Below are 27,251 nucleotides of genomic sequence, written 5' to 3'. Positions count from 1 at the left end.
ATTACATAGCAGGCACCACACCATACCCTGGCCTAACTAAACACAGATGAGCCTTGGGTGCCCACAAATGAAGACTTCTCAAGGATATCACCTAGAACTAAGCTTAGAGGTCATGGAATAGTATAGGACAATCTATTAAGGCACATAAAACATCTCTCTCACAACTGAAGACCATGTGTCAGAGACATGGTGACCTAGATATAAGGTACCTCAGAGACTTTTCATAAATTACAACTGGATAGGTCTAATTGTAGATTGTAGTTATAATTTAATATGGCATGAGCAGGCAGTCATTCTTGTTCTGTGAGTGAAAATAAGGGACAATTTTGTTACAAATGAAACTAAGAATTTTTTAAGACTGACAATCAAAATTATACCAGTGTTTGAGACCACACTGGAGGTTTCTGTCAGAGACAACATAGAAGGAGCAACCCATTTCATGGGTCTGGCACGAGCTGCAACGTTCACCCAGAAGATATTTCCCAAGGGCAGTAGCCCTCCCCTGTAGTCAGAGGAGAGATCCAGGACAGCATACAGTCTGGGCATGTCTCAGCTAGGGCTCTTCTCACAACAGAGACCCTTCCAACGTTTAGAGGTGAAACAGTTTCACCCCAGATCATACACATCTATTTAGTTAGGCTATATTAACCTTGAAAGGAAATCTCACAGAACAAGATGGATCACAAAATTGTGAGGGAAAGGAGTTGATTCCTGGTCCCAGAGAAAATGTTAAAAAAAATTTTTTAAACAACCTGAATACTCCCTCCAGTTTTGAAAAGCAACAGCAAACACTGGAACAGAGAGAAGAAGATGGGCAAACGAAGGAGTCCTCAGTACATGGGAATACATTCTGGATAAACTACCAGCCATACCACATGTTGAAAATGGCTCCTTAGCCTTACAGACTAAGGACTTATAATGGACCTTCATCCTTTCCCCCTGCCTTCAATTTTCAAACAAAAAGCTTTGGCCAGAGTCTTGCAGTTGTAAATAAGTAAGCCTTTCAATAAGGAACATAAAGGGACTTCTTGATGAATTATATTAGTTCAGAGTCATGACTCTGAAGCCATTGGAGGTCTCTGAAAACAGCCCAAGCCTACTTGGCTGACTACCATAATCAGAAGACTGCAGAAAGCCAAAGAGGCAAGAAGGGTTGCTCTACCAGACCCCAGAACGTTGTATCTAAAGCAACAGTGGGGAGCCAAAGGCACCAGTGCAAATCTGTTTACCAGACTAGAAAAGATAAGGAAGTATTAATGTAAATAGAGTAAACACTCTAGCTCCAGAGTATGACAGAATTGTGTTACTCTCAGCCCTGGCCAGAGAAGCTTCTCCTGTAGAGGGTAGTTGTTAATGCAGAGGCTCTGAACTTTACAAAATGCTAAGAATATGTAATTGTGATTGTTCAGCAGTAGATGAAACATCTACACCAACACACACACATATCCAAGAACACACAGGCACACACTCAAACATGCAGGCAAGCACACACTCACCAAAAATCTCTCAGGGAATATCTTGCAACTAGGTTTAGAAAGAACATAAGAACCAGAGGATGGAGAGGAGTAGCACTGTGAAAGGCTGGCCTCTAGATGTGACATAGGTGTTGAACACATCAACTCTGCTGCTGTGGTTATTGCATAATAACTGGGAGGTGGGGAAACTGGGAAAGGGGATAACGTTTGAAATGTAAATAAAGAATATATCCAATAAAAAGACCAAGATGCAGTGTATGCATATGTGAAATTACAAAGGAAGGAAGGAAAGAAAGAAGAAATTATGCTGCAGAAACACAGCAAGATAATATGCAGAGAAAGAATCGCCCCTTGAAAAGGAAGGAGAGCTGTTGTAAAGAAAAGTTATTTGATCTCTTCTCTTGCCATTTGCTTGGCTATGTACCTGGATAAGCTAGTAAGCATCTCACTATTGTTTTAAGTAGAAAATTTCATAGTACTCGTATTTTCTTCTTGAGAGTGACTCTTGGGAACAAGAATCATTGGCTATTAGACTAAGATGTTAAGAGGTCTTCTTACTCTTGCAAAGGACCCAGGTTTAGTTCCTAGCACCCACAAGGCACCCACAACCATCTGTAACTCCAGTTCCAGTGGATCCAATACTCTTTTCTGGTATATAATGTTTACTGTGATCTCATACAAATGACCATTCCAGGACCCTAGAAACTCCTGTATTCTTTGAAATAAGTATTAATTTTAATAATTTCAAATAACCCAAAGAATGATGACATATAAGTATCTGTACTGTAATAACTTTGAACTGCTGTGCAATGGTATGTGTAAATATTAGGAATATGTGATATAAAAGTGTAGTGGTGCATAAGTCCTTCTTATAGTAGATCATTCCCTAAAACTGTTTGCTTTTTTCTGAAGATGTGTTTATTTTTATTTTATGTGTATGATTGTTTTCCCTGTATGTATGACTTGGTGCCATGTGGACGTCAAAAGAGAGCTTTGAAAGCCCTGGAACTGGAGTTAACAAATAGTTGTGAGTCACTGTGTGGGAGCTAAGGATCGAACCCAGGTCCTCTGGAAGATCAGCCAGTGCTCTCAACCACTGAGCCATCCCTCTAGGCTCCCCTTTCACTTTTTAAATTATTTCTTTGAGATTACAATATAATCGTATAATTTTCCCCTTCCCTTTACTCTCTCCAGACTATCCCGTATAGTCCTTGCTCTCTTGCAAGTTCATGTCCCCTCTTTTCATGTGTATGTGTCCACTTTTATATTATGGAAGGAAGACCTAATGAAAATTCCTTTCATTTTATTTGTTAATATAACTACAAGAAATAATTTTATGACACGAAGTAACTTTAGGCAATATAAGCATGCTAAGTGAGAGAACACCAGCAGAAAGCTGAAACTTTATCTCACTTGCAGTGAACTTGCCAATAGTTTTTATAATACACATTTTTCCCAGTACTCATTGAATCCCTTGGTTATATTCCATTGGTTGAAATGAATTTTCAGTGATCTCATCTATACTTTGGCAACAGGCTTTGTGTATATGCAACAATATTCTTTCAAAATGACTATTTTAAAGCTCAAAGCTAGTTAACTGGAATTCTGTAATGGTCATTGATTAAAATTCATTAATAATTCTCTTAGGACCTGCAGATGTACCTCTGATAGCACCAACTGGCAATTTGCCACCAATATACCTTCCTCCTGGTTACATGTCTCAGGTATGCTAAAGTGATTTTCTCTTGTTCATCTCTTTATTATCATTTATTTTTTTACTATGTTGCCATATGTTAATAGATTTTTCTGAAATATGTATTTAGTTACTTTACTGTTATCATTCTTCGAATTTGGTTCTAACTAAACCTTTAACTGAAATTATTTCAAGTGACTGATTTTAACCAAACCTCCCTTTGATTGCTCCATATGTGATACCTATTTGCTTAGAAAATTTAGATCACTTAATAGTTATCTTCCATTGCTTTGTAGAGTGTGTTAATCCATCTCAAGGAGCATTACATACATGGAGCAATGGATTCTGATAATGTATAATCTTTAGTCCTTAAAATAACGTACTATTTTCAATCCAGTAGCATTTTATTCCTAAAGGTCTAAGAAAACTTATTTTTAAAATCCTCAAATATTTGTAGTGCTCTTAAAATGGGCAGGAAGATAACCCTCCTACTGAGATTTACAAAAATGGTCAGTGGCCTTGGAATTACAGTAATTGAGAAGATGTCTTGTTATCCTTCCTCCTAGCCTTTGTCTTCATGGATTGTTTGCTTGTGTATATTACATAGTGTTGTAGATGCAAGTCAGTATAAGGTACTTTAATTCAATACAGAATTGCTTGTAAGAAAATATCTAGTAAAAATGAGTGCACACATGCCTGCAGTCAACAATTTCACTTTAAAGAATTAGTCAGACAGACATTTTTAAACCTTTGTAATGATATTATTTTAGCATATACATAATATTGTTAACATAGCATATAAATAATATTCTTTGCAATATTGATGTAATCACAAAAACGTCTGAAAACAAATCCGATGCTTATAAATGAGTGACAGTATGATACATGGAGATAATGGAGCACTAGAAAACTAGACAAAAAACTGCAAAAAAAAAAAAAAATAGGCTGTGTGGTGGTGGCACTCGCCTTTAATCCAAGCACTAGGGGTGAGTTCCAGAGCAGCCTGGTCTGCAGTGAGTTCAAAGAGCAACATAGTGAGACACTTTCTCAAAAAAAAAAAAAGGGGGGGGGCAAGGGCAGATCATAAACCAAACCGAAAAGTTTTCAAACGTATATTGCTAAGTGAAAGTGAAAATGCAGATTGGTAGAAATAAAGCTATTGTTTTATAAAAATAAGGAAAACAAAAAATTTTAGAAATGTTCATAAGAAGTTAACAGTTTCGAGTTGGGAAGACTTCAGGAAGCAAGAATTAAAAAGGACACTTTTAAATTATATGTTACACTTTAAGGTTTTGAAATGTGTCAGAAATGACCACTTTTTCAAAAGCTAGCTACAGTCAGGCATGCTGGTGCACACCCATTAATTCCAGTACTCAGGAGGCAGATCTGTGTGTCTGAAGTCATCCTGGTTGACATAGAGTTCTAGAGACTTGATACTGAGGTGAAATCAAGCTACCTGATGGGGGAGGTGCGGAATGATCTTACCTTCTTGATTATTGGTCCATGATACTTTAGATTTCTAAATTAACAGCATTTGATATAAATCCAAAACATAATGATGATCTCTGTGGATGTTAATATGTAATATAATTCCGTCTCCTTTTTTAGGTGGTGGAAGAAAATGGAATTCAAAAAATTGTCATTGTACCTCAGACCCTCGACTATCATGTACCTGTGACTGCTCCTGTGCAGCAGCCCTTTGTAGCAGCGCCATTGCTCACATACCCACAGGCCCCTCAACTTCTCTATTCTCCAGTTCAAGGGGAATTCCCAGTACCTTCTTACATCCAAGAACCACAGCAGATTTCACCACTGACACTTCTACCACCACCACCACTGCTACCACCAGCAGCAACATTTCTGTTCCAGGAACATCTTGGTAGTCTATACTTTTCTTCTATAGAGATTTTATTTTTATTCATCTGAAATGGTTGTCTGAATGTATGTCTATACACTATGTGTGTGGAGTGTCCGTGGAGACCAGAAAGAAAGAGGATAACAGATCCTCTGCAACTGAATTAATCTGCAGTTGTTAGCCACCATGTGGATGCTGGAAATGGAACCCAGATCCTCTGGAAGAGTACCCAGAGTCCTTAACCACTGAGCCATCTCTCCAGCCCCAGAATATACTTTTCATAAATGCAAAACATTGTCATTGATTTGAGATAAAAATATAGATATGACATGGAAGTAGACATAAGAATATCTGGGAACTGATCAGTTAGTAGAGTGCTTTGCCTAAAATACAGAGAGCCTTGAGTTTTATTACCACATAAAACCAGATGTGGTGGTATATGCTTCTAATGTCAGCATTCTGCATGTGGACGCATGAGGATTCAAAAGGCCATCCACAAGATAAGGAGGAGGAAGAGGAGGAGGGGAAGAGGAGAAGGAATGGGGAAATGATGACAAAGACAACTATCTCAAAAAGTGGAGAGCAGGACAGGGAGGGAAAAGAAATAGGACGGTAAGGGGTAAATATGGACAAGTGCATGATATACTTGCATGAAAATGTTTTGTGAAACAAATCACTACATACAATGAATATGTGCCGGTGTAGATAGAAATGTTTACAAATGTGGAAAAATAAGAAGTATTTTCCGTTTGTTAAAAGTGAACATATTTGGGCAGTTATTAAAGTAGAAAAAAGTAAATGATAATAACAATTCCACGAATGATTGCATATCATACATATATATTAGGGCTGATAATACTCAATAGGAAAATGCTTACAATATATAAAGTGTATGACCTATATAAAATACTCAGTAATTTTGACTGTTAATGCTATCTATTGGGAATATTAAAGCCAGTGGAGGATATCATCACATCCATCACAAGACTTTAAGATTTTAAAGTAAAGTTACTATTTAGAAAAATACTGTATTTTCTCATTTTTTCTGTACCTATCAGTATATCCTAAATACATATACATACAACATACACATAAATACTGAATGTTTGCATTGAAACAAAGAAAACATTTTTTAATTTTTTATTACATATTTTCTTTATTTACATTTCAAATGTTATGCCCTTTCCTCATTTCCCCTCCAAAAACCCCCCATCCCATCCCCCCTTCCCTGCTCTCTAAGCCATCCACTCCCACTTCCCTATCCTGGCATTCCCCTACACTGGGACAATGAGCCTTCACAGGACCAAGGGCAACTTATAAAGTAGACCATGATTTATCAGTGTTCTTTGAATGGTTAGCTAATAGGACCTGAGGGAATATGATTACTACTGAACATTATCATATTTATTATCTCTCTTAGAAACCTATCCTAACGGAAGAGTGAATCATACCCAATTTGATGAAAGGATTGTAAAGATTGGAGAATATTCAAAGAAGAAACTAAGAGATCACCAACTTGGTGAACACAGGATTAGCTCCACTTTTAGTGACACACCTTTGCTTCTGAACAAAGCCATTGACATGCCTCCTTCTAGTGCTCTGTGTTCTTACACTGTGGGCACTACTCCAGGCACTGACACTGATAACAGTACTTCAGACACTTACTCTCTGAATACTGTCTTAAACACTTGCACTATTGACAGTGCTCCAAGAGACATGGATGCCAATATTCCAGACACTAACCCTAATGACAGAGTCACTACTTGTTCTGATCAGGTCCCAAGGATTTCGACCTCAAATGCTACTTTTTGCTCTGACAACAGTAACAATATTATAGGCCCTTCCGCAAGTACTTACAATCAAGTCACCTCTGATGAAACTCACGAACCACCAGATACTAATAGTATTCCAAGCTGTACTTCCGAGAGTGCTTGCAATGCTTTCATCTCTGAAAATGTTCATACCCCCTCCTCGAGTAATGATGGCCTCAGACCTTCTGATGCTGTCAGCGTTTCCGAAAACAGTCACGGAGAGACAGAGGCTAACATGGGAGCTGGAGAGGATAAGCAGATATTAGGTGAAAACCAAAAGAAGACTCTGTCGTCAAATGCGTCACTGAAAGGTAAACACAGGAGCCCTATTTTGTTGCCAATGGGGATACAAGCCAAATAATTTGGACTCTCAGTGCATTTTTAAATAACTTTCTATTACATATAATTATTTATTTAGTCTGTATGTGTGTGTGAACAAGGAAGATCAGAGGGCAACTTATGGGAGCTTGTTTTCTCCTATCAAAGATGCAGATCCCCGGTTCAAAATGAGGTTATAGTGCTTGGTAGAAAGCATCTTACTCTCCATGTCACCTTGCCAGCAAATTCAAAATACTAGAGTGCCATTCTCTGCTTCTGTTTCCTCTTTTCATCCATTTTTTCTAAATTATTTCTAATTTATCATCAATTGACAAATAATAAGCCTAAACTTATAAAGTACAATGAGACATTTTGACACATTCTTATATATGGAATATATAAATATAATTTGGAGCTAGTAAATGAAGCTAATTAACATCCATCATCTCACTTATCAATTAGGATTGGTTTTTTTATATTCGTTTTTTTTATGTTGAAACATATGAAAACGTGTGTCTGCTATATTGAAATATACCTTATAATGACCAAATCACCCTGCTGTTCAATAGCTTCCAAAACCTATTCCTCCTATATGAATTTTATCCCCTTTGATCAGAAATTCCATCCTGCTCCTATTCCCTGATTATTTTTTCAACTGTACAAAATTCTACATATAAATGAGACTGTGATGTTTAATATATATATATATATATATATATATATATATATATATATATATATATATATATGGAGAGAGAGAGACTGGGTTCTAATTCATATGTTTTAATAGAAATCTTATTTAGGTCTTACTAGTTTTCACAGTAATGATTTATTTGTAGTCTGATCTAACTCTTTTGTTTTTGCCAAGATATTATTTTGTTTAAAATTTTTTTCCTCCATTTTAGAACACAATACTGAATATGAAACACAGCCACGTTGTTTCGACATTGAAAAACTTGTGGTATGTAACAAAAGTAAAATATTCCATGCTCTTCAATCTTTTCTATCTAAACTCTCCAAAATCAATGCTATTTTTTAAAGCATTTACTGTGTTGATATATTCATAATATTCTGCAACAATGCAATAACAACCAATGTGGCAGCATTAAAGATAGAAGTGGTGGCTAATTAGTTTATCATAATATTTAAGGACTTAATATGAAAATTGCACCTAGTAACTAAAGAAAAGTTTTCATTTAAAAGTATAGATTATGATTTTTAAGTATAATCCTTGCATTTCTTCATTTTAGGTTTCTAATATTCAAACACGATCTGCTACGGTATCATGGACTCTGAACAGGACTGAAAAATATGATATTAATTCTTCTATGACATTTGAATTGGCACTGTCGAGCAGTGGTAAAAATGGAATCTATAAAAACATTTACATGTAAGTCATCCACATGTAATTATTTCACATAATTTAATTCAACTATACAATATAAACATATAGTCATTGTGCCCCAACTTATACCTAGGCTGAATACCTCATTTTCTCCTAAATTCTTTTTGACAGGGGTAGGCTTCTGCTAATAGGTTACCAAACCAATCCACAAAACTCATTAAAGGCACAGTATATTACTCAAATATCTAATCATGAACCAGCCATTGGTGGTGCTCACCATAAATACTAGCACTCAGGAGGTAGAGGCAAGCTGATCTCTGAGTTCAAATCCAGACTGATCTGATCTAAAGTTGTGCAATCTAATAATCCCAACCATCAGTAAGTCATCTGTGCTCTGTAGCACAGATGGGAATATGAAATATTGGCTTGCATGGAAATCTTTTTCTGGTATGTCAGATATTGTACGAGCACCACTACCTTAAAAAGATATAAAACTTAGCTTTCACCATTGGGAGGACAAGGAGGGTGAAGGGGAGGAGTTACAGCAGTAGGAGGAGATTGCCTGTTTGCTTCCACCTCTGATTATACTTTGCTTTGAGTACCCTTTGCTTAAACTTATCAATATCTTACATTTCAGAGGGGTCATTCTAGGAACTAGAGCTAGAATGAGTTGCTTGGAGTTTGCTCAGGAAGACATAGGTGTAGGAATATAATTCCTCTGTTCATGTGACAGACAGGATCTCACCCAGAAAGTCCCTCTTAAACTGAATGAACTAATTGTGTGAGGCATGCTGTTCTTCAACGCATTTGGTATCTACACTCTTTTAAAAGAGCTACTTAAAAGCAAATTTGTAATATTTTGGTTAAATATGTGCAGTAGTACAATGCAAATTGGCTGCACTGAATGAGTAATATCATTGATGGTGTGTGGTATAAATATATATTGAATGAAGGGACAAGACAAACTCAGAACTTCCTGGTGACTGCTGTCCTGATAACTACTTTGATCAGCTCCTTCAGCTTCCTCTTGGTGCAGGGATGCAGATGGGCAGATGAGTGGATTTGCAGATGTGTATCCCCACCCTCTGAACTTGAGCACCTGCCTCAGACACCTAGAGTAGCTCTGTGGAGTGTCCACGAGATCGTGAAAACCAGATAACTTCTAGATCCTACCATCCCTCAGAAACTCGATATGCTCTTCAAAGGAGGCTGCGGCCTACTAAGAACATGATTTTGCACTCATATAAAGTGGTTTAAAATTAGTGAAACTTTGAGAAGAATGGTGGTACTTTATCAGTTATTCAGTTATTATGAGACTAGAACTGTTTACTTTGCTGTTAAATGACTGTGAGATCCCATATAAACAAAGGTTATCTTCACAGTGGTGCTGGCGTTACTGTGCTCCTACGTGATCTACAACCTTGCATGGTCTACTTTTTAAGGTAGGAACTCTGTCCCACAAAACCTGCCACCAGCCTGTAGCTAGCCAAGACTTAAAATCTGTAAGAGTTTAGTACTTAGAATTCCTGTAGGAAGCCTAGCTATTTGCTGCCATAGTGCTCTTGAATACTCATGAAAGCAACCGTCTCATGAGGCTAGGGAAAAAAAACATGAAAGTAGAAAGCAGGTGACTAGTTAGGGACATAAAGGGGATCAGTGAGGGTGGGACGGGACCAAAAGAGCTTTATGGGAAGGTAGGAGGATGGTCATATATGAGGATGCTATAATGAAAGTTGTTACTATGTATACTCATTGTGTACTAACAAAAGGACAACAAAGAATATGTCTAGAAACACAAACCTATTATAACTTGGGACCTCAACTCTTACAACAATTTCTGTTCCCCTTTCAGAGTTACAACCATTAGAGATGAAGAACACAGAAGTGTGTCTGAAGTGGTTAGATTCACAACACCAGGCTGTGAACCAGACCCTCCTCTTGCACCCACACTGATTAGCAGAACCAAGAACACCCTGAATTTACAATGGAAAGTAAGGATTTTACTGACAAAAGAATCTCAAAATGATTTTAAAACAGTATCCCCTTTCCTGAATTTTAACCATAAATGATACATGCTTCTTCTAAGTTAGTTTTCCATCACATCTGTTCACAATGATCTCTCTGTTCAGTCTAAGAGATCATACCTTGTGAATTGAGAAATGTCAATATACTTTGGATCATTAATAAAAAGCTAACTGCCCATTTCTAGCATTTAAGAGTTGGTGTCAATCATCCCAGTTGCCAGTAACACTGTGTCTCTGGTACCTTTGGTATCCATTTTAACATCCTTTTATACACTCTGGAAATACGACATATACAACTGGGGTGTGTCTGGGAGACTGGAAAATATGTGTATTAAACTTAAATCTGAAATGACTTGAAAATAAATATTCTTACACAAATTTTTGCAGTACAAATTCACTACACTTTAAATGCATAAAAGTATACTCATGATGTGTGCAGGATAAATATGTGCTATATAAAAATTAACTGTCATGATTTTATTATTCTGACCTTTTCAGGGTCCCAATGATAATGGATCCAAAATAAGCAGCTTTCTTTTGGAATGGGATGAGGTATGCTCATTTATTATTAATAAGAGAGTTTTTCATATAATATGTAATCTGATTACTGTTTCCTTTCTTCCAAATCCAGATTCCTGAGACCCAAACCACCCCCAGGCAAATCCACACCCTTTCTATTTCTCTTTAGAAAGCAGGCCTCTCAGAAAATGTGGAGGAAAATAATAATACAATTAGATATGATTACAAACAAAGAAACCAGAATAGGACAAAACAAACAAATGAACAGAAAAAAAAAGGAGTCAAAGAAAAAGCACAAGGAATACATATAGACACAAAGACACACACTTTCATATACACCAAAGTTTCATAAAGACACAAACTCAGAAAACATAATAGATAAGCAAAAGACCTGTAGGGGTTTTTATAATGACAGGCAACACAAATTGTGTCACACAAACACACACACACACACACACACACACACACAAAACCCTTCAAAATTATGATTGAGTTCATTGTGTTGGCTAACCACTCCTGAGCAAAGGGAATGCCCTTAACTACAGATTACACACCCAGTGAGACTTCATGGGAGGAAGGTAACTTTTTTGTACACAGTGAACACTCTGGGTTATGGTCCAGTTCCGTCGCTCAGTGCTGGGACTTCATCTAGTTTAGAGCTGGTACAAAGGAATTTTTAAGAAATCACCTGATTGTGAATGAATGGTTAATGCTGTGGTGAACATGAGTTATGTGTGGTATTTTTAAATATGGTAATATTTTGTGTGCATTGTCTAGGGTAAAGGAGAAGACTTCAAAAGTTGTTACACTGGGTCCTTGAAACAGCACAAGCTCTTTAAACTGAGCCCTTCGACGAAGTATTCGTTCAGACTAGCTGCCAAAAATCACTTTGGCTGCAGGTACACTGAGTTGTTTGCACCACTGAAAAATCTATACTGCCATCAGATCCTGAAATTAATGCTTTCATTTCAACTTATTCTTTTAGTAATTTCAGTGAAACAGCAGTCTTCTATACATCTGGAAACACACCTCCAGCCCCACTACCACCTAAATTGAAAGAAGCAGGTGTCAACAGTTTGTCTCTAGAATGGTGTGCCCCAACAAACCCAAACCCAAATGACACTCTTACTTATGTGCTAGAGATGGAGGAAGCAAAATCTGTAAGTCTCCTTTTTTTCTTATTTATACAATGATCACTATTCTCTGCTTTCAATAACTTTCTATACTTACTTCTCACTTGGAAAAGAGCCCAGCCTTGAGTCTCTGTATTCAGAATGGAATCAGTGCAGAGCCACTGTTGGGCAGGTCTCCATAGGCCTCCTTATCCCGCAACTAGCTGGATGCAAGTGCTCCAAGCCCTACCCAGTGTCTATGCAAAGAAGCCTGTTAGCATCTTCAACTCCAAGCGTGTTCTAGGTGTCTCTCTGTGGCCACATGTAGTTTTAAGCACCTTCAATGGAATTCTCAAACTGTGTTCTTTCTTCATTTAGTTTCCTCATGTGGGTAAACAACTACTGCATTCCTTTCTGACCTTTCAAAGAGCTAGTCTGACATGTCAAAGAGCTAATCAATTTAAAAAGCAGCAATAGTAGCTGGAGAGATGGCTCAGCAGTTAAAAGCACTGGCTACTCTTCCAGGTGACTCAGATCAATTCCCATTAACCACATGGTGGCTCAAAACCACCGTTAATTGGATCCTATATCTTCTTCTGGTGTGTCTGAAAACAACTATAGTGTACTCATATAAATAAAATAAATATTTTTTTAAAAAGCAGTCATAAGTGACCGCGTCCATGTTACCAGAATTAAAGACAAGCATATAACATTAAGATAAGTTCTGGATTGTAACTAATTTGCTATTGCTTCCACTTGTGCTATCTCATTGAAATAAATGAGCTTTTGAAAAGAGAAATTTTCTCCAATTTTCATTGAAAATAGATTTTTCTCTCATAGAATACATTACACCTGAACCACAATTTCCCCTTCTATTCTGCTCCTTCTAACCTGCCCCTCCCACATAAACACACCCCTTTCCATCAGAAAAAGGGCAGGCCTCTCAAGGTTATCAACTGAACATGGCATAAAAATTTACAATAACACTAGGCAGAAACCCTCATATCAAGGCTGTTTGAGGCAACCCAACAAGTGGAAAAAGGTCCCAAGAGCAGGCAAAAAGTCAGAGACAATGCCCATTGCCATTGTTAGGAATCTCACAGAACACCAACATCATAACATAGATGCAGAGGACCTGATGCAGACCACTTTGGGGTGGAAACCATTCAGGTAGATAGTAAATTGAAGCTACACCTTGAATCTAGTCCTAAATTTACTGTCCTCAATTTTTAGGGATTAGGTTTTAAACCTAAATACAATGGAGAAGACCTCTCCTGCACTATAAGAAATCTTCAAAGAAATACTACATACAAGTTTCGGGTATGTGGCATGACTTAAAATTTGATAATTTTTTCTTTGTAATGAAACTTTTCTTGACATTTGATTCATGGAAATTCTCATACAGCTGGCTCTCTACACATTACTAAACCAGACATTAATTTCCAGTGATCAACAGAATATCTTTTTTCACTCCAACAGATTTTTGCCTGCAATCTTGAAGGAAGGAGCAACCCTAGTGGAGAAGTAAAATATACTACTCGTCCAGCTAGGCCTGAATGCCCTAATAAACCATATGTAGTGGGAACGATCCATGCCCGCCAAGTGACAATTGGATGGGGTAAATAATGTTTCCCTTTTGAAATTTTGCTCTCTCCATACTAGTATTTACTAGTCAGAAGACATCTTCCTGCATTTTCACTAAGCAAAATGTTCTCATTTGCATGTGAACTATTCTGCCATATGAATGAGTTTAGTTGTTAACCCTATTTTTTTTATTTCCTATTGAATGAATATCCTATTACTGGCTTAACTATTCACAAGTGAAGCTATTGTTGAACTTCATAGGGATTAGTGAATAACCTTCAAAGTTTGTGTAAAAGATGAATGTCAGCTTAACTAGAAATACTATTTATACATATTTCTTACCTATAAACTAGATAAATGATAATTATTCCACATATACTATAAATAAAGTCTCTTCATAAGAACTTTGAAATGCTATCTAAATGCGGATGGCTGATATCACATGTATATAGCTTGTATTATGTTTAGAGATAATTAGTTTAGTATAGAGATGTGAATATAACAATGTGACATAATTATATTTTTCTGTGAAGAGGTATAATTTATGAGACAAAATTATACTGGAAACTTGTGATTTCAAAAACCTCACTAAAAAAAAAGAATCACTTAAAATTTATTTCTTCCTTTAGACTTACCCAAAGACAATGGTGGAATGAACATTTCAAGTTACACTTTAGAAGTTTGTGAAAATTCAGATGGTGGTAAGGCAACACAAATTTTAAAAGATTTTATTTTGATATAATCTTACACTCATCTAGAAATTATTAAAACATTCTACACAGTTCCTCTGTAAAACTTGCACTTGGATTCACCACATAGCAGTGCCTCATGTAGACATAGTGCAATTACCAGAACCAGAAAATTGGGATTAATACACACCTATAAACCAAACCCCAGAACATTCATGGATTCCTTTGGATTTGAATAAGAAATTGTTATTTACTGATCACTTACAATTTATGTTTAATTCTAACGGTAATGAAATTATTAACAATCATACAAATATTGTTGGATTGTTGCTGAAGAGATGTCTCAGTGGTTAAGAGTATTGACTGCTATTCCAGAGCTCATGTGTTCAGCTCCCAACATCTACATGGTGGCTCACAACCATCTGTAAAGGGGTCTGATGTCCAATTTTGGTGTATCTGAAGACAGTAGGTATATTCAGGTGCATCAAATAAATAAATAAATCTTTAAAACAATATTATTGGATCAACTTATTTCCCAAAATGGTTTTTTCTTAGGAAACATATAATATGTAGATTGTATATATAGATAGATATAGATATATGGTTTATATCATGCATACATTAGCTATTATGGTGACCTATAAAATTTATACATGATGTATGAAAAAATGAACCAAATTTCTCTTCTTCCTTCAGCCAATCTCTGGAAAATAATCTACAATGGCACTCTACTGGAATTTCTGTATGCTGACCTCCAACCAGACACCACATATAAACTTAGAGTCTTTTGCACTTCACCTGCAGGCCAAAGCCGTGTAAGAAAACAGAAAGGGGAAAGTTCTCCAATTGAGTATTGAAATAAGCTGCTATATTACTAAATGTTTTCTGAAGATCATCTTGAATTTCGTATAGTAGTAAAATATTTTGTATTTCTCTCAGCCTTCAGACGAATTGACAATTCAGACACCTGCTCTTCCTCCCAACTCTGGCTGTTCGCAACCCTTACATGGTAAAGCCAAGGGCAAGGATACCAACCTTCCTGGTAAGTAAGGCTTCCTTATGTGATTGACAACTCTCCCTAAACTTCTTCCTGTCTTGTGACTTTTGCTTTGTGTGCATGTGTTAATACTAGCCAGTAGCATTTCCTTTTAGAACAGAATTGAACAATTCTTAGCAAACTAATCCTTAGTAATTGACAACCCAATATATCAATGTCTAAGTCAAATGATGAAGTTAATGGATACAATAAGCTTTCAGTATCTAAGCATTTTTAAAGAGTTGTCTTAATTCATTGTGCAGCATGTTGTATTGTTTTATAGAAACATCTCTAAAAACTAGGGACTTGGTGTGGGGCCAAAGGATGTGGTGTACACTTAGCAGTCACAACTCACTGGAATACATCACTAGTACCATGGTAAATTTGATGGTTGGGGGGGAGGGAAACTGAGTGCATTTTGCATATTTTGTAGACAATCGTGCTGTTAATGTGAAGCCGGAAGCACTTGTGCGTGGCAAAAAAGCAAAAGGTCCTCATCAAGACAGAAAGGAGTGCCCCAGCTCTGAAAAGAAATGTGCAGTAAGTAAATTAGTTCCTGAGGAACCCAGAGTTTCTGGATGAAAACATACAAAGCATGAGTTTAAAAGGTATACTATTCAAGTGAGGTACTTGTGCTTTGTCTCACGTTGAATGAGCACACGCTTGCACTGTTGTTGCCAAGGTGAAAAGTGAGCATGCCTGGCAAGTCATGCATGTGTTTGTTTATTTGTATGTTTGTTTGATTTGTAGCCTGGATCTCAGTCAGTGGAGTGTGGATCTGTACCAGCCCGGCACCCTCCTTCTCAGTGTGGTACACCTGTGCTAACCTGCAAGGGTCCAACGTGTGTTATTGTCAGTTGGGAAGTATGTTACCAATTCAACTTTTTATTCATTCTGCTGATACATAAACATGTTCCTAGTTTAGAGCACTTTTGGGGAAAAAACTGAAATGAATCATATATTAGAATTAGCATCCTCCATCCCTCAGACCATGCTTTCTAGAACATACATTCCTAGGACCTAATACCACTGATGTCATGAAGACAACACAACCAATACTCTGCTCTTTGGATCTCGATTATAAATTTGAGGACCAAAATAAACCATGAATGGGTAACTCACTGAATTTTTGAAGCTAATGGAAGAGTCAGTGAAGGTTAAGCAATTTGTAAAAAGTTTAATTTTCTGTGGTGCTAAGGGCTGAACCCAGGGCTTCATACATGCTAGGAAAGTACTACTACTTCTGAACAATATTCGCAGCCAAGAACTTGATCTTTTTTGAAGAACTTCATTGGGAAATCTCCTGCTGCTATAACATGTAACTACAATGTGACACATAAAGAAGAAAGATTTTAAAATGTACTTTTTACAACCATGTGAATGTCTTACCTAACCAAGTTTTCAAAAATAATAATTAGCCTAATTATTTAGTCATATCAGTTTATTTGTGCTGTTCTTTTTCCCCAGTATCAAGCAATGGTGTAATTTTTTAACATTGACCCAAAACACTAGGTCTGTTAATGATGCATGACAAAGCTGATTCTTTAACTTTTAAAGGCCAGATCACCAGAGCATGTGTTTTAGCATACTAACCAATGGTAATGCTAAACAATCTCAATATATTTGTTTTCATTCATCTAATATGTGGAATTAGCAAGTCCTTTTTCTTTAACTTATTCCTTTTAATGTTACTACAGTGTCATGTCTGTATTTGTTTCTACTCATCTCTCTCTTGTATCACTTGATGCATTGCAAGCTTTTATGCAGTATTCCTCCTCATAGTATCAAATATAGTGACCACTTAGAAAAAGAACTGAATTTCTATGTATGTTTCATCTTTCAGATTCCTAAATGCAATGGTGCTGAAATCATTGATTATCGACTGCAGTGGGGACAAGTTGAAGATTCCATGCATTTGATTTACACTGGCCCTTGCTTGCGCTATGAAGTTAAAGGTCTTATTCCTGCAACCACATACTTTTGCAGAGTACAGGTAGATCTGACATTCCCTTCACTATAAAAATAAATAGCTATAAAAAATAGCTATTAACCTATATTTCCCACATACATAATACTAACATCATTTCCACTGTAAAGACTAGAGTCAAGAAGGAAAGAATTTTCAAATTGAGAATATTGCTTATATTTAACAACAGAAGTTGTTGTTTGGTTGGTTGGTTTTAGCTTTTTGAGATAGGGTATCTCTTTGTAGCTCTAGCTGTCCTAGAACACTCTGTAGACTAGGCAAGTCTCCCACTCAAAAATCTACCCACCTCTGCCTCCTGGAGTGCTGCTGGGATTAAAGGTATATGCCAATACTTCATGGTCAATCAGTTACTAATTTCCAAGTTTGGTAATCATTATATTTAATAAGCATGTACAATGACTATAAGAAGAAAGGACAAAGGATCTCAAAGTCAAGGACAGGTTTATTTTGAGATAAACTTGGGACAGACTCTCATTAGAAGTCAGGATAGTAATTTAATGAACTTCTTTTACTGGCTAGGGTTGTTAAGGGGCTTGGACTTGGAAAGGGGCTGGGAACTTCTCTTAATGATCAGAATAGTCTTATTGGTTAGATGAGGTAGTGTTAAGGATGTGCAGGAATGGTATATTCCACTAGAGCCTAGCTTCAGGAAACTGAAACTGTTACTTACATGAAGGAAACTATTCAGACCATAATGGAACTGCCTTCAAGACAAGATGGTCATGCATCTGTTCTGTCATTTCAGGTTCTATGATTTGGTGAAAAGACAGGGCAACCAAGTCTTTAATAGTACTTACTCCCTACTAGGATGGAGTGATGCTCCTTGGAATGAATGTCTGAAGGAGGATGGAAATTTAAGACATTGTGGGGTGCTGGAGAGATGGTTCAGTGGTTAAGAGCACTGATTGCTCTTCCAAAGGTCCTGAATTCAATTCCCAACAACCACAACCATCTGTAATAGGAGCCGATGCCCTCTTCTGGTGTGTCTGAAGAGAGTGACAGTGTATTCACATACATAAAATAAATAAATTAATCTTTTTAAAAAAGACATTATTGTGAGTTCACTCTGCTAGTAGGAATTAAAGTGATCCTGCCAGCCAAAAGCTTCTGGAAAAATTAATAGAGCAAGGAAGGAAGAGGAGTCCAGGATAATCATGACAATCAGGAACAAAAAAAAATGCTCCAAAAAACTTTGAAAGGGTTAGTGGTGATATGGAGGAACTGCTGAGGAGCAATGGCTCGCTCTTCTATTTTGATTTACTTTTGTATGCATGCCTAGTGCCCACAAAGGACGGAAGAGAAAGCAGCACTTTGCTGGAATAGGAGCTCCATATGGTTGTGGGCCACCAGGTGGGTGCTAGGAACTAAGCCCAGGGCCTCCGGAAGGCCCTTGGTTTTAATGCTCTAACCACCTCTCCAGTCCACTAGCCTTTAAATTTTGAGAACCATCTCTGTCAGTGCTGACTTACCAGTAAAGAAATAGCACTGTTCATTCACAAGTGCACACATGGCCCAAGGGTTGCCTCTAGAAGACAGAGCTAGAACAGGACAGTTCTATATAACAACAACAGCTAGGGAGCAGATCTACTCTTGGATTGTCAGAAGCTAATATACAACATTGTTGATGTTCTCTAATAGTTGATTGGAAAGAGACATTAGCTGGTTACTTGCAGGATAGAGGAGTATTGGGATTTCATGAGATGGATGGGTATGAGGCAGTCTGGTGGACGTATGGAAGTAAGGGCCCCTTTCTGACAGAGAGAGGGAGAAAGAAGTAAGGGGAAGGAGAGATTAGGATGGGCATCAGAGAGCATGCCTTCAGCTCTCCTTGTTCTCTGGGATGCAGCTGAGAATTGTTTATTCACTTTATGTATGCAAGTTACACTGTAGCTGTCTTCAGACACACCAGAAGAGGGCATCAGATCCCTTTAAAGATGGTTGTGAGCCACCATGTGGTTGCTGGGATTTGAACTCAGGACCTCTGGAAGAGCAGTCAGTGTTCTTAACCGCTGAGCAATCTTGTAAACCCAAGGTGGGTATTTTGGTGAGATACCAGTAGGATTCCTGAAATAGGGCTCCTGAACTGGGTCTCCTGAAAGAGCCCCTCTGATTAAGCTGAGGTGTTCTGCCTGTGTAACGGGGTAAGGAAGGATCAGGAAAGAAGTGATGTATACAGAAGAAAGCTACAATGGAGAACACCCTGGCCCTGAACTGCTAGGCCAGCCCAGAGATGAGCCATTCAAGCCCCCAGGGTACAAAGTCTTTGTCTGTGATATGCCCTTGGCAGTGAATGGTAGCATCCCCTTTAGGCATTCTGAATGCTTCACAGGGAGAGAGAAACCCCTCAGTGATGATAGTGTTGGCCTAGGTATAAGGAAACCACCATTATCACCAAGTCAAGGAGATGGAGTGAATGATCCTATAGGTAGGTACACATAGAGAGTCAGCATAGATGGTCACTGCAGTGTTCCGGGCTGAGGGTAGGACCCTGACAAGTATGCTGAGCTCTGCCTGCTAAAGAAGCAGGAAGTGTGCCTCTTCCACTCACGGAGAATGGAAGCAGTTGAGAGTCTCATGCTATCCCTCAACAAGGAATCAAACAAGTAGGGGGACTTTGAGGGAGCAGCCCTCAATCAAACAATCCAGGGTCCCAGGAATGAGGGTCGAATTGAGCTGGTAGGAAACCTTAAGGGAGTCATCTACTGCCTCTGAGTAATGCTGAAGTGTGTGTTGTGTCCCAAAAAGGGTGTTGGCCGTAGCTGGGAGCACAGCAGTCACAGATACTGGGGGGAAGGCTGTCCAGAGGCTGCAGGGTAGAGAAGACTGATGTGACAAGACTGGAGGCAAAAGAGCGAAATAGAGGAGAGGACAGGAAAAAACAACTTAGTAAAGGATAGACTGGAGGCTGTGACGAAGAGCAGGAACAGTTGTTGCCTGAAGTTAGAGACAAAGACGCCAGCTCAGATATTTTCCACAGGCTGGGGGTAATTAGAGCTGTTGGGCTAGAATGCCTAAGGCCTGGTTGCAAGCACTGGAGAGGTAAAGGTGAAAAGCACATGGACAAGAAAACACTCTTGAGCTCTGACAGAGTGGCTTGAGGTTTTCAGGGGGCTGTGGCATATGGGGGCAGTCAGTGTGAGAAACCAGGGTTCATCTGCACTCAAAAGAATAGACAGACATCACTAGTTTCCGAACCAAAACAGCATGATTTTTACAGTCACAAAACACTTACACATATGTAAACATGTACGAAAGGAATGAAATCTATCCTCAACAATCACAGAGTACTGAACCTGAGCCTAGGTGACATGCTAACAAACCATGTGTTTTTCAGGCTGTAAATATAGTTGGGGTTGGAATGTTCGGAGGAACCGCAAAAGTGACTACACCTGGAACCGTCCCAGCAATGGTTCCAGGGTTACAAGAAGTAGAGAACAAAGTGCCTGCCAAGCTGTCATCAACTTGCATAGCTATCCAGTGGGAGGAGCCAGACTGCCATGGCTCTCAGATCACCGGATATAACATTGAATATGGAGATAAAAAAATGGTCACTGTCAAAAGAATAACCGAGTATGTTCTGAAAAATCTACAACCTAATACTACATACAGGTTAGTCACCCAGATCTTATTTTGGGTAAATGAAGAGGATGTTGAGAGCACATCCACATTTGTGTATTTAATACACACAGATGTCCCTTGAAACGAGTTCTTAGTGAAATAACAGTAAGAGCCAAAGTCTGCTTTCATCAATATTCTCCATAGTAGTTATGTCTTGGAAATCTGTCTTGTGACCGGTATGATCATATTTCTAATATAGATAGAGTGGGTTGGCTTATATGAAGAAAATAATTTCATTTATTGAATATAAATTCTTACATTTTACTTTTACCACTAGAATCAGAATTCAAGCAATCAATCATTATGGACTAAGCCCTTTTAGCCCATCAATAAGATGCAAAACCAAACCACTACCACCAGAGCCTCCACAGCTCAACTGTGTGGTCTATGGACACCAGAGTCTCAGACTCAAATGGGGCACGATCTCCAGCAAAAAAACACTTGCCAACTTTATCAACTACAACTTACTAATGGAAGATCGATCTGGAAGGTAACGACTTTTACCATTTAAAATCTACTGCAGTAAAAACAATTTAAATTTGTTATATACTGCCAGGCATGATCCCTCTCTCCCTGTGTGTCTCTGTCTCTGTCTCTGCCTCTCTCTCTGTCTCTCTCTCTGTCTCTCTGTCTCTCTGTCTCTCTCTCTCTCTCTCTCTCTCTCTCTCTCTCACACACACACACACACACACATACACACGACACCGCCTTGATTTCTATTGGCCTTTTTTGTTTGGTTTGGTTTTACTGGCTTAATCTGACTTCTCTGGTCATAACTGATGATTATAATATTGTTTCCTTAATCTTTATCCTCTTTCTCTCAGATTTTCTGTCATTTACCGTGGGCCAGATGTGACTCACAAAGTGCAAAAACTGAGTGAATATACAGAATACAAGTTTAAAATCCAGGCATGTAATGAAGCTGGTGAAGGACCAGAGTCTGACATCTACACTTTCACTACAACAAAGTCCCCACCCACTGCACTCAAAGGTAAATGGTATACAAAGACACTAACCATTTTACTGGTGCATCCACAGAACACATATCGAACTGAGCAGTACTTAGAAAATTCTAGACTCAGACAGGAGACCCGGGTCAGAAAGGTAGATGCCACATGTACTCTCTCATGAAAACTCTTGCTTCTAAATTTTTATATCAATGTGTTCAGGTGACAGTAACTCTGGGTAGAGCTCAGGAAACTAGAAATATTAAGGTGTGGAATAGGCTCTCAGGAAGGGGTACGGAGAGGCCATAGAACACATACTATGAAAGTGGCTGGGCTTGGAGAAGTCCCAGTAGGATGAGAGAGAACAGGAAGCTGGGATGAACAGCAAATGGGGAAAATAACCAACACTTAAAAAAGATGAAAAGGCCATCCTCATCTGCCCCACAGTAAATGATCAAAAATCTGAGAGAAAGAAGATAAAGATTAAGGAGACAATATTACGATCATCCATTAAGCCCAGAGAAGTCAAATTAAGCAACAAACCTGTAGTTTTGTTCACGGACTAAATATTAAATCTTGGGGCTGGAGGGTTGGATCAGCGGTTAAGAGCACTGGGTGCTCTTCCGGAAGACCAGGGTTTGATTCCCAGTGCCCGCCTCACAACTATCTATATCCACTGGTACTGTAGTCCACATGTAGTACAGACATACCATTTAATGCAAGCAAAATATTCACACACCTATAATAATAAATAATTTAAAAATTAAATCTTAAAATAAAACTAGCAGTAGAAATTTTTTAAATTCACTAATAGGAAAGTTCTACAAAAAAATATAGTCCTTAATGAGGGATTCAAATGGCAATGTAAGATTTATTAAGATTTCAGGCCCAGTAGAGGTGGTTCATGTCTTTAATCCCAGCACTCGGGAGGTAGAAGCAGGTGGCTGAGTCCAAGGCCAGCCTGGTCTACAGAGTTCAGGACTGCCAGGGCTACACAGAGAAACCATGTCTTGGAAACCATAAAAACGGTTTAATCAGGATTCTTTCAAATGTGTTAGAGATCATCTAATTCCACCACTACCACTTTTAAGAGGAAGACATGGAGCTGAGAGATATCTCAGAAGTTGAGAATACTTGCACCTCTTTCACAGGGCCTGAGTTCTATCCCCAGTACCCACTTGGTGGTTGAAAGCCATACATTCATAATTCCAGTTCCAGAGGATATGATACCCTTTCTGACCTCTGTGAACGCCAGCATGCACACTGCTACACATACCTATATGCAAGCAAAATACACATAAAATAGAATTAATAAATCTAATATAGTTTTAGAAAAAGAAGTGAGATGGTTAGTTCCACAGATGGAAGACACCATGACTACAGTAGTCTTTGATTCCACAGCAGAGCCAAGATTATAACTGTGGGCTCTTGATTTCCATAATACTGAACATTCCTCATTGTCATATTGCCTTGCTGCTTAATACATTTTCTCAAACAGTGTGTAGTGAAAGAAATCAATTAGCAGGCGTAGCTATGCTGACCAATCTAAAATTAATATGTAACTTTAATAAGTTTATTTCTAAAACTATAAATTTACTGTCCTTATCAGTGTTATAGCATATCCACCAGAGAGGACTGCTCAGATATGATCAACAGAAGTCTCTATTAGCCAACCAGTAACTACACTGGGTGTTTAGGATCCCAGTATACCACTGAGCCTTTCTCAGGGTCAGCTGTTAAGCACAAAGCCCATGTCCCAGGTAGACAAAGTTCAGTTAACAAGAACAGTTATCTAGAAGCACAACTAGAGAACCTAAAAAGCAAGGTTAGTACATTCAGAGATATTCCAGAACTATGGAGTTTAGTGGATTAGGTCTTTGTTTTAGTTTTGGCAGGTGATGCTGAGTACTGAGTTTTGCACCCTAAATGTACTTCCATTGTGGAGTTAGTTGTGCTAAGGTCAGAGGGCCTATTACACTCTGAGCAGTAAAATACTATGTGTCACACTGACAGTGAGTATAACTCTGCAGTTCTCAGAACCTTGGACTTGAGGATTGCCTTTCTATTCCCAGTTGGGATGCTTGGTTGATCCAGTCTTTCCTCGTGAGTCCAGTCATTGTTGTTATTTATTTCATGTACATCAACCTTCATTTACAACTGTGTGAAGTGTCAGATCCCCTGTAGCTGGAATTACAGACAGTTCTAAGCTGACATATGGATACTGAAAATTAAACCTAGGTCCTCTGGAAAAGTAGCCAGTGCTCATAACTTCTGAGCCATCTCTCCAGCCCCCAAGTTCAACACTGGTATGAAACCATTCCTCTTTAGTGTACTTCTAATTGAAACACACTCAAGTTAAAATAATCATGCTTAGATGACAATAATGCCTTCTTTTCTGACAAATGCCCCTGTCTATTCAGGCCCCATTTTCTTAAAATATAGAGAATAGCAACATGAAATAAAGAATCTGCTCCTTTCTGCCTCACATAATTGCTGAACTCCTACAACAAAATTTTTTATTAATAGGAAAACACTTCTAAATGGACAATGTACCATAAAGTATAGTGCATATCACTCTAGAAGTAAAGAGGCACTATTAAAGTTTAGAAAATTTGAATAGAAAATCTAAAGAAACACTATGAAGGTATAACTTTGTTACGGATTTTCTACAATCATAATACCTGATGGTATAACAAAATTATTTCCAATAATAATATAGTTTGTTGGGTATGGTAGTGAATGCCTTTAATGTCAGCACAAGGTGGGCAAAGGTAGGTGAATATCTGTGACTTCAAGGCTATTCTGGTCTTCATAGCAAGTTCCAGGCCAGCCACAGTTACATTGGAAGACCATCTCTCAAAATACATAAATTTATTTTAAAAATATGATTATATATTTCTCATGTTAGGTTTACATGTGCTTGTAATGATTGTGTGGTTACATGAGTCTTTTCAATGTATGCTAAATCATTTAGGAAAGAAAAAAATAGACCTTCTAAAATGTAACCTTTTCCCCCAGCACCTAAAGTACATCCACTGAATAACAACTGCTGTGAGATCAAATGGGAGCCTTTGGTGCCAATTAAAGGTGACCCCATTATTTACTGTCTTCAAGTCACCACCGGAAAAAAGGCTAATCAGGTACATTCTCTCAAATTTAGACTTTACCATTTTGACAGTCATGGTAGTTCATATCTGTAGCCTCTGCACTTGTGGGGGTAAAGGCAGAAGGATACAGGCACTCTTTGGCTACACATCAAGTTTGCTTTTAAAACAAAATGGTAGGTTGTGGTGGAGTGAGCCTTTGATCCCAGTACTTGGGAGACAGAGGTAGATGGACCTTTGATTTGAGGCTAGTCTGGTGGAAGGAGAGAGGAGTTATAGGACATTCAGAACTAAAAAATAAAATTACAGTTCTATGTCCATCTGAGTGCTGCCCTTTTGGCAGGGAGTAAGTTATTGTTGAAAGTGTTTAGAGTAACTAAATCTTATCCCAACTTCCATCTCATCCATACCATTTATGTACGTAATCTTCATTTGGAGACAACTAGCTTATTCATTTAATTAAATCATTACCATTGAATTGTATAATGTTTCTTGATTCTCACTGGACATGACCATAATGTAATTAAACTTTAACAGTTGTGGGGGTTGCTATGCTTTTTTAAACAAAATTATACAATCAATACTGAATTCCCTCAGAACAGTAGAAACACTGAATAACTTTTTACTTTTGTTATGAACATGTACATGAGATAATTTTCATTTCTCTTGTTGTAAAAACCTATCCAGTGCATCTTTAATTGGAAAGAAAACCATGATGTTCATTTGATCCTTTTTCCTTAGATTTACAAAGGCCCGAACACTTCCTTTTCCTTTTCCAACTACCATGCAAATTCACGCTATCGCTTCAAGGTCTGTGCAGGACGCCGATATGAAACCTCCAATGGTCTTCAAGAGCTGTGGGGCCCATATAGCCCCAGTGCTCTGTTCTCAACTTACAAGCATCACTCTGGGCACGGTAAAGGCAGTGGAGGTAGAGGAAAAGGCAACCACCACGAGAAAGGGGAAAAGTGCAAGACAGAGATGAGTGATGATACCTTCGTTCTTACCCTTCTGATAGGGTTCGCACTTATTGCTGTTTTGTGTGCTGTTGCTGTTCAGTACCTCCTGATCAACTAGTCTATTCTTGTAGGAAAAAAGAAAGCAAATTATATCCAATTTAGAAAACCTTAGATACATCTTAATGCATATGCTTATACTTAAGGCTTATTGATAGAAAGTAGTAACAGAAAAAAAAGTCTTCATTTTACAAGCTTTTGTGACAGAAGAAGAGAGATTTCTAAGGAAACATGTACCATAAATTTTACTATTTTCATTGTTCTGTCAAAAAACATTGCCTTTTTATGGAAAACTCAGTCATCTGTGGAAACTATTTTCTGCCTTCACTTTTCAAATTAATATTTTCAAAAAAATTTAGAAGTATAAAATAATAATAGTATTTTGGATTTTTTTAGAACAAAATAAGAAATATTCCTTCTATCTGTCCTGTTAATGTCCATATGAAGAAATAAAAATGTATCTACCAAACTTCTTGTGTATTTGTTCAAAATAATATACTCAGCTATCGGTTTCTACTGGGATAGAGACTTGGTGTGTTTGTTAGGATTCGCTAAAGGAACAGAGCTGGCAGAATGTATATGTATACACACACATACACACAATAACAGGGGTTTTATCAGAGTGCCTGAAAGTGTGTGTGGTCTGGATAATCTAACACTGACTGTATCCTGTCAAAAGGACAAGAATTAGCAGTAGTTTCATCCACAAGGCTGGCTGTCTCAGCAATCCCAGTCTGGGCCTGGAGTCCTTGAGGATTCCTGAAGAGCTGTTGGTTTTCAGACTGCATTGGAATCCTGAAGAAGTTGGATTTAATACCAGAGTAAGAGAAAGCAGGCAAAAACACCAACACTTCCTTGTCCTGTGTCCTTTGATGTAGACTGCCACCAGAAGGTTCAGCCAAAATCTAGGATGGGTCTACCTGCTTGAAGTAATCTAATTAAGTACCCGGAAGTACCCAGCACCTTGGGTTTTCATTGACTCCAGATGCAGTCATGTTGACAACCAAGATTAGCCATCATGTTTTGTTGTGGGGAAATAGTAATTTTTAGCTCCAGGAGCTTTTCTCAAAATATGCCAAGAAACTTACTGCTCTCACTGAAAATATTTAAGATGCTAT

The 27,251-nt window shown here is 38.0% G+C and overlaps 1 protein-coding gene across 1 annotated transcript in view; it reads left to right on the top strand.

Annotated features, from left to right (window-relative positions):
- LOC127675336 (fibronectin type III domain containing protein 3C1) overlaps positions 1-26,256 on the top strand; it is a 47,491-nt gene extending 21,235 nt beyond the window's left edge. Inside the window, exons 4-26 of the mRNA XM_052171432.1 lie at positions 3,123-3,199; positions 4,777-5,047; positions 6,444-7,145; positions 8,058-8,113; positions 8,403-8,542; positions 9,880-9,939; positions 10,350-10,488; positions 11,020-11,073; positions 11,818-11,939; positions 12,026-12,200; positions 13,386-13,472; positions 13,632-13,770; positions 14,366-14,437; positions 15,122-15,240; positions 15,365-15,467; positions 15,895-16,001; positions 16,212-16,325; positions 17,305-17,454; positions 20,783-21,057; positions 21,344-21,556; positions 21,891-22,057; positions 25,032-25,153; positions 25,859-26,256. Of these exons, the coding sequence (XP_052027392.1) occupies positions 3,123-3,199; positions 4,777-5,047; positions 6,444-7,145; positions 8,058-8,113; positions 8,403-8,542; positions 9,880-9,939; positions 10,350-10,488; positions 11,020-11,073; positions 11,818-11,939; positions 12,026-12,200; positions 13,386-13,472; positions 13,632-13,770; positions 14,366-14,437; positions 15,122-15,240; positions 15,365-15,467; positions 15,895-16,001; positions 16,212-16,325; positions 17,305-17,454; positions 20,783-21,057; positions 21,344-21,556; positions 21,891-22,057; positions 25,032-25,153; positions 25,859-26,194 (3,800 nt within the window). The 3' untranslated portion in view covers positions 26,195-26,256. The remainder of the gene's footprint in view (positions 1-3,122; positions 3,200-4,776; positions 5,048-6,443; positions 7,146-8,057; positions 8,114-8,402; positions 8,543-9,879; positions 9,940-10,349; positions 10,489-11,019; positions 11,074-11,817; positions 11,940-12,025; positions 12,201-13,385; positions 13,473-13,631; positions 13,771-14,365; positions 14,438-15,121; positions 15,241-15,364; positions 15,468-15,894; positions 16,002-16,211; positions 16,326-17,304; positions 17,455-20,782; positions 21,058-21,343; positions 21,557-21,890; positions 22,058-25,031; positions 25,154-25,858) is intronic.
- The last annotated feature ends 995 nt before the right edge of the window (positions 26,257-27,251 follow it).

Source organism: Apodemus sylvaticus, chromosome X (genome assembly GCF_947179515.1).
Source record: "Apodemus sylvaticus chromosome X, mApoSyl1.1, whole genome shotgun sequence".
In the NCBI taxonomy this organism is placed as follows: Eukaryota; Metazoa; Chordata; class Mammalia; order Rodentia; family Muridae; genus Apodemus; species Apodemus sylvaticus.
The sequence above is the reverse complement of the archived record's forward strand: the minus strand, read 5'-3'. Positions and strand labels throughout refer to the sequence as shown.